Consider the following 13,570-nt stretch of genomic DNA (forward strand, 5'->3'; position numbering starts at 1 on the left):
CTTTAAAAGATGTACACAGTACATCTTTTAACCCTTAATCGGCCATGACTTCAAACAAGTTTATTTTAATACATCAGTACGGGGTTAATATTGGGTAGCTTATAGGTTTTTTTGGCGGTGGGATATTATTTTCCTATATCCATGAACGTACATGTGGGAAATAATCTCCCACTTGACTAGCTTTTGCCCGCGCCTTTACTCGTCGATTTTAACACAGGGACAAAAAATAAAAATGCATCATTAAATTTATTATTTATTGAATAAGTATATGTGAATTTTTAAATTACTTTTTACTTTACTCAACTTTTTACTTTTTATACCTACTTGGTATCCTTACGGGATAAAGGGAAATATATTCCCACTTGAAGATTTCATGCACGGTTACAGTGTATTAATTTCCCACCATTTTTTTTAATTAGAATAAATATAGGTCTACCAGAATCTGATGGCATATTTATATTTATGAAATAAAAGATTTTCATGTGGCAACTTATTTGACAACTATCAAATTGGTTGTCAAATTATTTGTCTTTTTTGCAATTGATGAATAATTTTTAGGATTTTGCCTAAAAATTCTTCGAAAATGTCGAAAAAACCGCTGCGATCACAAGCAAGAGGTGTTGTTTATAATGTGTATAGAAAAACATTCGATGAAGAAGGGTCAAACACATCACAATTTTCAATTTTGAAGATTTTATTGGTAAATTGGACTTACCCGTTTTGATACTTTAAATTAATAAAGATTATAAGTAATATTTAGGTAACTATAATATTGTTTGTTGATTAGAATATAATTTTATGAAACTTATTAAAGGAGTTTCCAATACGGCTATTCGTCAAGTCCAAGCTGTCCAAGTCAATTTTTTTATGTGTGTATAAGTTAATGCTTTCGAAAATAAACATAGTTTTATTTTATTTTATTAAAAATTATAACTAAGCAGTTTTGATTTACATTAACATTATATCGATATTTTCACATGGCATACTGGTAATGAATATACAAATATAGGTATGTGTAAATAATAATATTATGTATTACCTGTATAAAAGTAATATGTATAATTGTATATTATACATGTAAGTATGTACCTATATAATATTAAGCGGATATCTCATTATTAAGTACAGTATTGTCCACATAAGTAATGTGACTAATGATATTGAGGACAAAATAAAAAATAAGCAGTATCAAGATCGTTCAGTCCATTTTCCCCAGGGTTGCACACTCAAAATTTTGATTTCCCTAATTGCCATCAGATTCTGGTTTACCTATAACCCAAAGTAACAGCTTTCGTACGTTATTTTGTTTATATTTGATAAATAACACGTTCTTCTTTACGAATTAAAAACAATTGCATATTAACAGGATTTTTTCTGGGCGTAGATCCAAAAACTACACAGAAAAACTATCTTGAATTTCGGGAAAAAACGGTCGATTTAATGAACTTTTTACTTCGATTGTCTCAAGATTGTCTACTGACATTGACAGTTGACGTTTAGAAAGAAGTGTTGCTAGAAAAAAATTAAAAGAACTATCTATCTTAAGGTGCGTTCCTTAAATTTTACCGTATCTTTAAAAATACAAAAAATAATAATTAATTTGTGGGCAATGCCGCATGACGTAGTGGGAAAATAATATCCCCATGGCTTATTAGGGGTTAAAGCAATAAACTTGCATTATGCCAACAGGTACATAGATAAATTCTGTTGCTCTAATCTGTGGTGATCATTTCCTTCGTAATTTTGACAATTCTTTCTTGTCTTATTTACATTTTACAAACTGTCAAAGATTTAAGATTCTCATGATCGTACTTCGTAGTCGTTAGCAATACTTAATTTATCTAATTTTTGAAAATGGTTGCATAGAATTAAAATATGTTTTGAAGTCTAGCATTGTAGTGTAATTCTTGCATCTTGTTTAAAAATCGAAGATGTTGAGTGTTATACGGAAATCACCAACTCTCATAGCTAACCTTCAAAACAAACTAATATTTCCCGACAAGTTCAAAGGCACTGTATTAGAAAAATGGGCAAATTATTGGAAGAATCTTGTCATAGATTATAAACAGATGTTACAAGATTTAAGAACTGATATTCAAGATGAACCTAGAAAAGCATTAAAATGGTGTAGTGGTATTGCTGCAGCTTATGCATTAGCTAAAAATAATCCATCCGAAATTGATTTTAAAGACAAAGTTACAAATACTACCAATGAAGTAATCTTAATAAGTGAAGAATGTAGAAATGCTGAGTCAATTGATCATTTAAGGTTCATTCAACAGTGTTACAATGAAGGGGTACTGCATTACATAAGTTTGGGAGTAATATCTTTCATGTATACAACAGAATTAAACAAAGAATGTGACTTGTATAAAGCACATTGCTCCTACTTAAAGCCTACATATTCAAATATTTTATCAAGGATTGTTGATGTTGGTGTTATGGGTAGGTGGTGGAATCTGCACATTAAAACAACAAATTTTGATGTTAATGTTTAATTGAATGAGTGAAAATAGTTTGGTCAATAATACACAGTAGTTAAAGAAAATGTTTTATTTCTTTCTTTCTCTATTGAATCTTAATAAGTGATCGTTATAAAATAAGATCATCTTGCAAATCACCTCATGCAAAATCTATGCTAAAACAAAAGTCTAAAACAAGCAATCATTAATACTATACTTGATCCACTGTTTAATTATTAATACAAACCCTTATGTTTTATGTGTAAGGCATTGGATAATATTCAACATCATAAGAATTACTTGTTAACTAGTCTAAAATCTAAAAGTATTAAGTGATGTTATTCCACAAAAAATTAAGCTCAAACTTTTTCTATTTATTTGAAATAAAAATTATCCTTTTAAGAAAATCAAATGTGAATATAACAAAATAACCTATTTTAATGAATCAATACAAAAAAAAAAAACATATTTTCTTTCTCAATCAATCTTTATAGTTTATGTATAAATGTTTTTAATTGCCTTCTCACATATGCACAATAAAATAATGAATTAGAGATGTATAGTATTTATTATTAAATAAGCATAATATGATATGATGAATGAATTTCAGATTTTTATTCAATTCAACATAATATGTTTTAGAAGTTTTATAATTTATTATTCAGGTATTTTCAGAAAGTTATATGTAAGCCTTTTGAAGTTATACTTCTTTTGGCGCGATGAAGAAAAATGATGAGAGTGAATTTTTACGATGCGCACACACACCGACACCTAAATTTAACAGCATGAAGTTAGTTCTAGGTGGTATAAAAATTGTTAACTATATTCAAGTTGTATATTCTAGTAGTTTTTCAATTTTCCATACACCAAAGAAGTCTTCTAACGCGTGTTCATAAGTACACACACTTTTTTTTTGTTGTCTGATAATATTGATTTTTATTGCTATACAGAATAACAACAGGTCCATGGAATAACTGTTTCGTTTGAAATAATTTCAATTAAATTTGAAACAGTTATTATAGCCTGGATCCTTGCAGTAATATTAACTTTTATAAATTCCAGACTTATAAAATAATGATTAATTATTGATTACTGTGCACATGTAAAAAGTTAACAAAAACTAATATGAATATTTGAAGTGCCCTTAAGCAAATAACTAAACTAATAAATTAAGTTAGATTCTTCTAAAAACGTATACAAAACAAAGTATATTTTAATGATTGCATTCATAATGAGAAAATCAATTCAGAGTATAAAAATAAACAACAAACTTGAACTCATATAAAGGAAAAAATTGCAATACTAAAAACAAGGAAAACCACACTAAAATAACTAGAAATTAAGAGAGGGATGGTGTGTTGTATTCAAGTCACACCACTGAAAAAATAAAACATTTACAAGTAAATTTATTTTTTGATGCTTTTTAAAACAGCCAAAGCAGTAAGTTGAGTGTTATCATAGTTGAATGTTACCATTGAACCAATAATATACCTAATGATACATATCATAAATTTCAAATACACGTTCTACAACATACTCCAACAATATAATATAGGATAATAAACCTTATCAATATTGTTACATCTTTAAAATGGTTGTGCTTTTAAATGAATTGTATATGAACACCCCAAGCTTCTTTAATTAAAGCTGATTCGTAAGCTACGTTAACATTGAATTTACACTATACAAATACAAAACGATACCAGTATTGTGAAAAATAATAGAAAGGTACATGAAAACATTTTCTATCACAATATTTCAGACTTTGCTTACTATCGTTATTATAGACGTGATATTTTTGAATAAATAATAATCTTAAGTTAACATGTACAGTAAAAGAAACCAATTATTAAAATATTGCATTTCACAGCAACAATTTTACATCACAGATAAGTATCAACAATGTTTCTATTTTATTAACTATAGTCTAATGAATGTATGATATAACTACAATTAAAACAAAATATATCAGTTCTCTTCTGAAAGCATAACATATTATTCCTAAAAAAAAACAAAAGATTAGAAAAACAAACTTAAAACAAATGAACAAGAAAACTGACCATTTATCTCAAAAATATAATAATGAATGAATATTGGCATTGGCATTTTTCTTGGACGCACTATATTTATCCAATGTATACATAATGATTTTGATTGCGTTAATGGTAAATGGCAGTGTGTTAAAACAGTATAATGTTATCATGGAGTCCATATTCAAAGACGCCATCATAGTCCACCAAATCCTCATCCAAGTAGAGTTCCTCATCAGATGACAGCACTATAAAAATGAATATACATTAGATATTATTATTATATTATATGAGTAGATAGACAAAATTAAAAATATTGTTAATCTAAGAAGTGTATTAATATTTAAGTATATTTTATTAAGTAACTTAAACTCACTATGTCCAATGATGTCATTAAAGTCCTCATGATCATAAAGATCATCAAATGATTCATCTGAGCTGTCCTCAAACACCCTGTCCACAAAGTCGGGACGCATGTGAGGATTGCTAAGGTCTTCATGTAGGTTGACAGCCAAAAGTTTGTGTGTTGGATTATCCTACAAGATGAAGAGATGTTTATGACGATTCGAAAGTGCTACTAAATAGTAGTCTAATTGAATAAATGAATGTTTGAGATTGAGTTTGAGTTTAAGAATGTTTTAATCTCTATATAGTCAGGGTTGGTAATGATAAACAGGGGTGACAGTAAACAACTAACAATATTTTTTTTCTATAACCAGTCAGATGAATTTCCAAATGTTTGAAAAACCGGAATCAGATCTATACAATGAAAAATTATTTACAGCTGTTGTAAAAGAAGAGTTATTTAGAATAGGTATTTAAAGTGTAAGTGGAGTAGCTTCCAATCACCCCTGTTCACAATTATTACCCTATATAAAAATGAATCCCTATTTATCTTGGTCATGGCATCACGCGTGACCGACTGGATCGATTTCAATAATTATTTTTTGTTGACAGACATAAAAAAATAGTTTGGAAAATCCAAAAGTGCACGCCTCATAATCTCATCCTTTACAATAAAATTGATTATTTATAAAGAGTACACTATAAATATAAAAAAGAAATAAAATAAAACAGTTGGAAAAGTAAAGAAAGCGGTACCGTAATAATTGAGCTATTTTTCTTGTGGCCCCACCTAGATGTGAAACTGCGCAGGTTTAAGGGACTGACTACCAACTTATTTTTTTAAACCTTGGCTTATAGTATAAAGAATCGAGTTTATAATGGTGAATTTTGAGTACACTATAAATATAACAAGTGATAACTGCGTTAAAAACAACCGACTTCAATCTTGCACTTGCAAAATTTACAAATACCTACAGACAAAAATGCTCATAAAATAAAAACTACTGGGCCTATCCGAATAAAATTTTTATGGGACCAATTCGACACCATCCCGCATCGAACAAAAAAAGAATCACGTAAATCGGTTCAGAAACCTCGGAGTAATCGGTGTACATACATAAAAAAAAAACTCCTTTTTTTTGAAGTCGGTTAAAAAAATAAAAAAATAAAATAAAGAATATAATATATAGATATACTAAAATTATGGAGAACAGTCGATATTTTTTTTTTGTTTATTTAATAACAATTAAACCACATCGAATCAGACCCTGAAAAATGAAAGGGTTCTATTCCTGAGCATACTCAAGCGTAAGAGAAAAAAAAAGACTCGATTAGTAAAGTATTTCGGTCACTATCGTGTTAAAAAGAAAATCCTCCGCACATACAGACACACGGACGTCCAAGACAGAACTTTTTTAAACTGTTTTTTAACTAGTTTAAATAACAAAAATGACATCAAAAATATCATGAATGTTAAAAATAGTGTTTTTTCTTAATATGTGTGTGTATATATTATCTTATAAGTGCAATGTATGATACATAAAGACATTTTAAGTTTGAAAAATCAGATGTTTTGCGCGAAGTGACAGTAGTACCCACCTCAACCACCCGCTTATGAGGCGTGCAATAAGAATTTTGTGTGGGGTACCATTAACACTACATAATCAAGTACTTGATAGTAACATACACAACACCCATGTTTACACACAAATAACTAATAATTAACAAGCATGTTTAAAAGACAATCCCATGAAACTGTATTGCCAGTTGTCACTGATTGAATTTAAAGGAGATAACTTAACATAGATAGATACAGATGAAGCTAATAAAAATACATACAATCAAGATAGATGTGCCATCAGCGCAGGCCGAAGTTCCAGCCAGTCGCAGTACCAGGAGCCTCGGGTGCGCGTCCAACATCTTCGCTGCCGGCGATATAACCTCCTCCGTCACACTGTCGCATCCGCACAGATCTATCTCCTGTTTCATCATAAATTAAGTCATTTTAAATAAATAAACCTAGAAGGCATACTTCTATTTTATGTTTTGTAAATAAAGGGTATCTATTTTAAACATCTGTTTATTCGAAAGTGTACAGTGTGCCTTTATTATAAGTTCAAATTAAAAATAAGGATCGGTGAGGTTGCCATGTAGCATTGCTATGGCCTACACTAAGAGAAAAGATGTGTGTTCGAATTTCGCCTCAATAAATTTAAATCAAATTATAAAAAGTGTTCAATTATTTATGAAATTGAAAGAAGTTAAAATAAAAATATACAACTCACTTCGAGGTAATGACAATTATTCAGTATAGCGGTGAAAGGCGACGCGGTGATGGTAGAATTTCCTCGCGATATGAGCGTTTGGAGACGCTTTAGTTTAGCAATGGCCGCCATACCCACGTCGCTCACCGCCGCAAGGTACGATACGTTCAGGAACGAAATAGATGTGCAAGCACTACACACGGCTATCAAACCCTCGTCACCTACACCTGGAAAAATATAATATGCAAAATATTGATTAAATTACCCTTAATTACCTCACACTTATCTACATGCAATGTGACAAATTACCTCGATCCTTGACTTGTCTTGTGAGATGACAAAAATGAAACAATTTGTTATATTTTGTAAATAAATTAAATTTGATAATAAACAATATACACACCTGGATACGAAAAGCTCTTTCTTGAATTACAACTAGAAATATTGAGAGATTCTAGCTTTTGACAAGTCTGTGCCACTTGCTTCAATACCGCGTTATTAATGTATATATTCCGACTTAAATTCAGCCTCTTCAGTTCAGTTAAATTGGCAATCGATTCGCAAAATGCTTCATTACCCATTGGTGTTAAGCATTCTCCTACTGAGGTATATTCGCTGAGTGAAAGCTCTTCTAATTGCGGTAGTTTATTTAGAATTAAAGGTATTATTTTCCACATTGTGACCGGACACACATCTAGTTTCAGAGTGGTGAGATTTGGTAAAGTGACCATGGCTGAACTGAGCACTGTGCCTTGTAAGCTATAGCAGTTATAAAAAGAGAGTGAGGTTAATTTCAGTGGTTGAGATGCTGTAAGGAACAGTCCAGTCACATGGGTGTTATGAGTAACAGTCAGCTTTTCTATACTTGTATCATTTTTTACCACATGGACCAAACTTGAATCTGTGAGCTGTGAACAAATAGAATATGCATTTAATACTGTTGATTATTTCAGACTCAAAAGAGTGAGTGAAAAGAAAGAAAGAAAGTGAAATAATACTAAAAATATCTAAACAAAATTACCTTATTGCAGGAAATGAATGAGATACATTTAAGTTGCTTGCAACCATAAATTAATGGGTTCCAATTCTTTGTGTGCATTCCAACCACCTGAAACATTAGACAGGTTTGCAATTGACTGTAATATAAATAAAATAAATTCTAGATATGTATAGAATTTATAGATGACCAAAAAATAGTCTAATAATAGACATTACCATTTTTAACACACATTTATGTGTAACCAACATATTTGTATATATAAATGACTCCTTCAGACTCAATTAATTATGTACTATTATGTACTATATTATTTTATGCTGAAATCTCCACTCACTTTAACCTCTTCCAGGTTGGGACAGAACTTGCCAACAGTGTGAGCAGTGCGATCGTTAAGGGCAGACCAATGATGGTCAATATGCAGACGAAGCAGCGAGCTGCCGAAGCGTTGCAATACGCGTCTCAAAACCGCCGTCGTTAGTTTCATACCCGCATGTTGCCACCATGACGTCTTGAATGTGCGAATACCTTAAAATCGGATTTAATAACATGTTAGATTCCATTTCTCTCAAGTAGCTTAGTGTGAGAAATTCTCCATCTTAATTTAAGACAGATGTGTTGTTACCTATATGTTTTGTTACACATTTTTATGCAATATAGTCAATACAAGTTTCAAAACTCTTACTCACCCTGTAAATATTCATGAACCATGTTTTGCCATTTTTTGCTTACTCTTTCGGATCGTATAAGATCTACAATAGGAACATAACCAAGTATTTGCGTCAGGCAATCTCTATTGAGAACATCCAACATATTGTATGAATCATCTTCGGTTTCCTCTTCAGTATTCTGTAAAATAATAAACAATATTATAATTATTTTGGAAAGGAAAGATAAAGTAAATTTAAACATATTCTAATATTGTTGTCTGAAATGTTTAAAATATTTACCTTTGAAGTGCTTTCTGTATTTTCTGCATTTTCAACTGTTTCTGTTTGTTCAGACTCTTCTGTAAAAAATTAATGCATTAATTTGAGACAGTTTAATCATGATTTATGTACAAATACCAATGATAGAGCATACATACTATAAAATTATTGATAAAAATTACTATTTATACTATTATACAAACTTCTACCTAGATCGAAAGAAAAAAAATATATAAAAAAAACTGCATTGAACATCATGCAATAGTTTTTATGTATAAATGATAACTAGCGGTCTGCCCCGGCTTCGCCCGTGATACATATTTGTTTTTTCTCGACATAAGTACCATCCTCGTACTTCAAAGAATGAAATCGATCCACCCATTCACAAAATATATAATATTATGTATTATGCACACAAACAATTATTAAAAATAATAACAACGCACCTGTATTTTGTTCTGATTCATTCTGTTTCAGAGTAGGCACAATGTCTCCGGATTCACCACGGGGCTTCCAGCGCACCCTCCCATCAGTATCTTCAGCAGGCTGATGCCAACTGTCAGCTGGTGAAATTCTGAGATGTCGCCCACGAAGTATTTTTTCATAAAGTGGCGCCGTCAGTGCTCTAGTAAGAAAACAAAGGTATTCCAATTTTATATTACATTGCTTAGCTACAAACTAGTCAAAAAGCAATATTTTATAAGCATAATATCAATAAAAGACAATAGGAAATCATAAAAATATCATGTACTTACTTGTGAGCATGAGCTGGATCACTATATGTAACGAAGGCATAAGTAGGTGTTGGTACTTTGTTAGGTCCTTTGTCTCCCATTCTTAACCAGCAACTTTTAATAAAACCATATTGAGCAAATATACCAAATAGCTCTGTGCGTGTAGTCTGAAATATAAACATACCCACAAACTTGTGAAAAAACATTTCACATGTTCTATGACATGTGTTATTTTCGACTAGATGAATGTACGAAAATAATTCCTTGAATAAATTTGAATAAAACTAAATCCCAATGAACATCATTTACTCGATACATATTACACGAAAAGTACATGTGAGATATACCTTTGGTGGTAGATTGGACACATACAACTTTCTGATCGGTATTCCATCTTCAGTATGAGTAGGCACACCTGCATAAACATTATAATGAGTTGTATTGAAATCTGTACTTATTGCGTCTGAAAATAGAAAAAAATAATAATTTAAAAAAGTTTTTGTATAAAATTACATAAAATAATAAAAAAATACATACAAAGTTCGCGTCTAACAACTTGAAATAATTGGGGGTCGAAATGTCCATCAGCTCCATCATCATTTTCATAAAACATGGCCATATCTAGATACTATCGAATGCAAAATTAATTAAAAGCGCCAACTCTTATTAAATTTTGAACATTATTTTACATTAACACAATGAAACAAAGAATTTCGAGAAAAGAACCAACATAAATCCTGATAATCGCAAATACAGTAGGTAGGTAGGTATGCAAAATGCTATCAACATACAACGGTCGTGATTTTTATCCTATGTTGCCATAAAAAAATAGGTAGGTAGTACAGACATCCCTAAGGACGTATAAAAAAAGTACAATCATAAAAATTGTGATAAAAATATATTATTTAGGTATATTTAAATTATTTGGCATAAAATAAATGTTAATGTCTAATATAAATAATTTCACAATTAACTATTTATCGAATAAAAGCACATTAGGAGCATTATATTAAAATAAAATTGTATTTTCAAAATTCACTCGATTAAAGTAAATTAGGTATTGTGTTTATGCACAGTGTTTATGTTTGTGTCCATACCACGTCCATATTATGTACAATGTACATACTTATTGATAGAGGATACCAAGAAGCTTATATCTAATAGGCTTCTTGGAGGATACACACAGTATGGAAATTTTTGATGGGCCCTGGAGAAATAGTAGTTAGGTACTTGCAATACTAGAGATAGCAAAATTTTCTGAAATTCCTTTTTGTAAAGAAAAATAACTGCATTCAAAGATTTTCAAAATTCACTTGCTTCGACCGGGAATCAAACTAAAAATAAAAAAAATATAAATGTTTTGCATCTGAATTTGTACCAGTTCATTATTGCTATTTTTAATTAAATCACCATATTAACATACACGTTCATACTAAATTCCTAAATTTTGAGAATAATATGGGAGTTGGGCACCAACGCAAACTTAGCACCCCATCATTGGAATTTTGGGTCAAAAATGACCTTGATCGATAGGTCTCCGTTAGGTCCTTTAAGGTCCCACAATTTTTTTGTTAGGTCCCCTTTAGTTTTTTTATAAATATGGTTTTTTTTTTAATTTTGGGTTTAAAAAATTACACTTTAGCACCTCATCCATAACTAAATTGGCGAATTTTATCAAAATCGTATTTTTTATCGTTAGGTCCATCATTGAATTTGTTAAATTATTTATTTTATTAAAATTATATATAATTAAAACCTGCGCATGCGCCTTAGAGCATTAAGGCATGCGCACATCTTACATAAACAGCGCGAAATTTAAATTGGTATCGTTCATTTATTAAATAAATCAATTGTTCTGAGAGTGCTTATTTATTAAAAACCTACTTTTCAACCTTAGATCATTAAGTAATGGATGGAGTACGCTGGCAAATGTTCTAACTAAACTTTCTGCCGATTTTGGTGCGGAGAGGGTAACTCACACTATGAAACACAATCACACATTCACAGAAATAATTTGTGTCTTTACAAACTCAAGCTATTACAAAATTGACACACTAGCATATATTTGCACACATTGCAACACACAGAAAAATCTCTGTACATATACGTAATAATACAATCGCTCGAAAAGGATGTAACCATATCGATATTACAAAAATAATAATTTTGTTGAAATTAGAAATAACATTAATATTATATTCATAAAAACTACTACACAGGTCATTTGTAACGTTTTCAATTTTCATCATTATTATATGCATACGAAAAAACAATAAAAAGCCATTTTATTTGTATTTGAATATGTATTCATTCATCACAGCACATTTAAATAAAATAAATAAATAAATATTATAGGACATTATTACACAAATCGACCTAGTCCCACAGTAAGCTCAATTAAGGCTTGTGTTGTGGGTACTAGGCGACGATAAATATAATATTTAAAAAATACATATATAGATAATAACACCCAGACCCAAGAACAAATAATTGAGTTCATCACACAAATATTTGCCCTGACCGGGGATCGAACCCGGGACCGTCGGCTCAGTTGGCAGTTACTTTACCACTGCGCCAACCGCGTCGTCGAAAAAATAAATATGTCTCTAAGAACTTTATCAAAAGTAGTACTAAAAGTTTATGACAGTCTGAACGAAATGACATAAATATATAATCTGAAACATACGTAATATTAATACATACATATAAACAAATTACATAAATAGAAAGGTTACAAGATTAAACATTACAAAAAAAACGGCTAAATGCGAGTCGGACTCACGCACGAAGGGTTCCGTACCATTAAAATGTTCTGCCAGTTAAAAGTAACGGAGCGAAAATTTTAATAAATATATACTTACAAAATAAACATTATACTCCTTTTTGTGCAGTTGTGTAAAATTTTAATATAATAAAAATTATTTCTCATCTCATTTCAAATTACAGCTAGAAGTAGTCCGTCACTAAGAAAGTCGTAAAAATTTACGACCTTTTAAGCGACGAGTTTTTAAATTCAACTCTATCATTAAGTTTATAAAGATTAAATTTGTATTTCTTTCCAAAATAGTCTCGTGGGGAGTGCGGTTCAATATGGCGTTCTAAATTCAACTTTATCGCTTAGTTCAAAAAGATTTGAGTTAGTATATTTTTTTCCAGTCTCTTGAGGCCACATAAATGATCGAGTATACATGACTCGATTATTTGTCTTGATCATATCGCTAAACGATACATCGACGATTATCGATATGCGCAGGTTTTAATTATTTTATAATTTTAATAAAACAAATAATTTAACAATTTCAATGATGGACCTATACGGACCTAACGGTAAAGAATACGATTTTGTTAAAATTTGCCAATTTTGCTATGGATGAGGTGCTAAAGTGTAATTTTTTTTTATACCCAGAATTAAAAAAAAAATATTTATAAAAAAACTAAAGGGGACCTAACGAAAAAATTGTGGGACCTTAAAGGACCTAACGGAGACCTATCGATTAAGGTCATTTTTGACCCAAAATTCTATGGATGGGGTGCTAAAGTGTAATTTTTTATACCTACCCAAAATTTAAAAAATTATTTAAAAAAAAACTAAAGGGGACCTAACGAAAAAATTGTGGGACCTTAAAGGACCTAACGGAGACCTATCGATCAAGGTAATTTTCGACCCAAAATTCCATTGATGGGATGCTAAGTTTGCGTTGGTGAGTTGGGCTTGAGTCGGGAGATCTCGGGAGATGAATTGATGTATTATAGATACAAAAGTAAAACGTCAATATTTATGGTCAACCGTTTGTCAAATGTCAACTGTC

The 13,570-nt window shown here is 30.6% G+C and overlaps 2 protein-coding genes across 3 annotated transcripts; one reads left to right on the forward strand and one right to left on the reverse strand.

Moving 5' to 3' along the window:
* The first annotated feature begins 1,765 nt into the window (after positions 1-1,765).
* Positions 1,766-2,548, forward strand: LOC123698433 (mitochondrial import inner membrane translocase subunit Tim29). The gene has a single exon (XM_045645051.1). It carries the CDS (start codon positions 1,932-1,934, stop codon positions 2,496-2,498), a length of 567 nt encoding a protein of 188 aa, XP_045501007.1. The 5' UTR covers positions 1,766-1,931; the 3' UTR covers positions 2,499-2,548.
* LOC123698432 lies at positions 2,539-10,554 on the reverse strand. Of its 2 annotated transcripts, none has more exons than XM_045645050.1 (13): positions 10,299-10,554; positions 10,109-10,176; positions 9,783-9,928; positions 9,474-9,652; positions 9,049-9,107; positions 8,788-8,947; positions 8,436-8,626; positions 8,123-8,209; positions 7,505-8,009; positions 7,123-7,328; positions 6,677-6,817; positions 4,869-5,028; positions 2,539-4,740 (listed from the first exon to the last, which is right to left on the reverse strand). In XM_045645050.1, exons 1-13 carry the CDS (start codon positions 10,378-10,380, stop codon positions 4,643-4,645), a joined length of 2,082 nt encoding a protein of 693 aa, XP_045501006.1. In that variant the 5' UTR covers positions 10,381-10,554; the 3' UTR covers positions 2,539-4,642. The 2 variants fall into 2 exon arrangements, with proteins under 2 accessions (XP_045501006.1, XP_045501005.1); XM_045645049.1 differs by having other exon boundaries at positions 10,109-10,224.
* Positions 10,555-13,570: the final 3,016 nt, after the last annotated feature.

This window comes from Colias croceus, chromosome 16 (genome assembly GCF_905220415.1).
Source record: "Colias croceus chromosome 16, ilColCroc2.1".
Classification (NCBI taxonomy): Eukaryota; Metazoa; Arthropoda; class Insecta; order Lepidoptera; family Pieridae; genus Colias; species Colias croceus.

Bases quoted from the DNA above. Each gene is read 5' to 3' on its own strand.
- LOC123698433 (XM_045645051.1), top strand. From the start codon at position 1,932: ATGTTGAGTGTTATACGGAAATCACCAACTCTCATAGCTAACCTTCAA.
- LOC123698432 (XM_045645049.1), bottom strand. From the start codon at position 10,380: ATGGCCATGTTTTATGAAAATGATGATGGAGCTGATGGACATTTCGAC. The intron at 6,818-7,122 runs GTGAGTTGTATA...ATGATGAAACAG, and splicing joins ATAATTGTCATTACCTCGAA to GAGATAGATCTGTGCGGATG. The intron at 5,029-6,676 runs GTATGTATTTTT...TTCATCTTGTAG, and splicing joins ATGGCACATCTATCTTGATT to GATAATCCAACACACAAACT.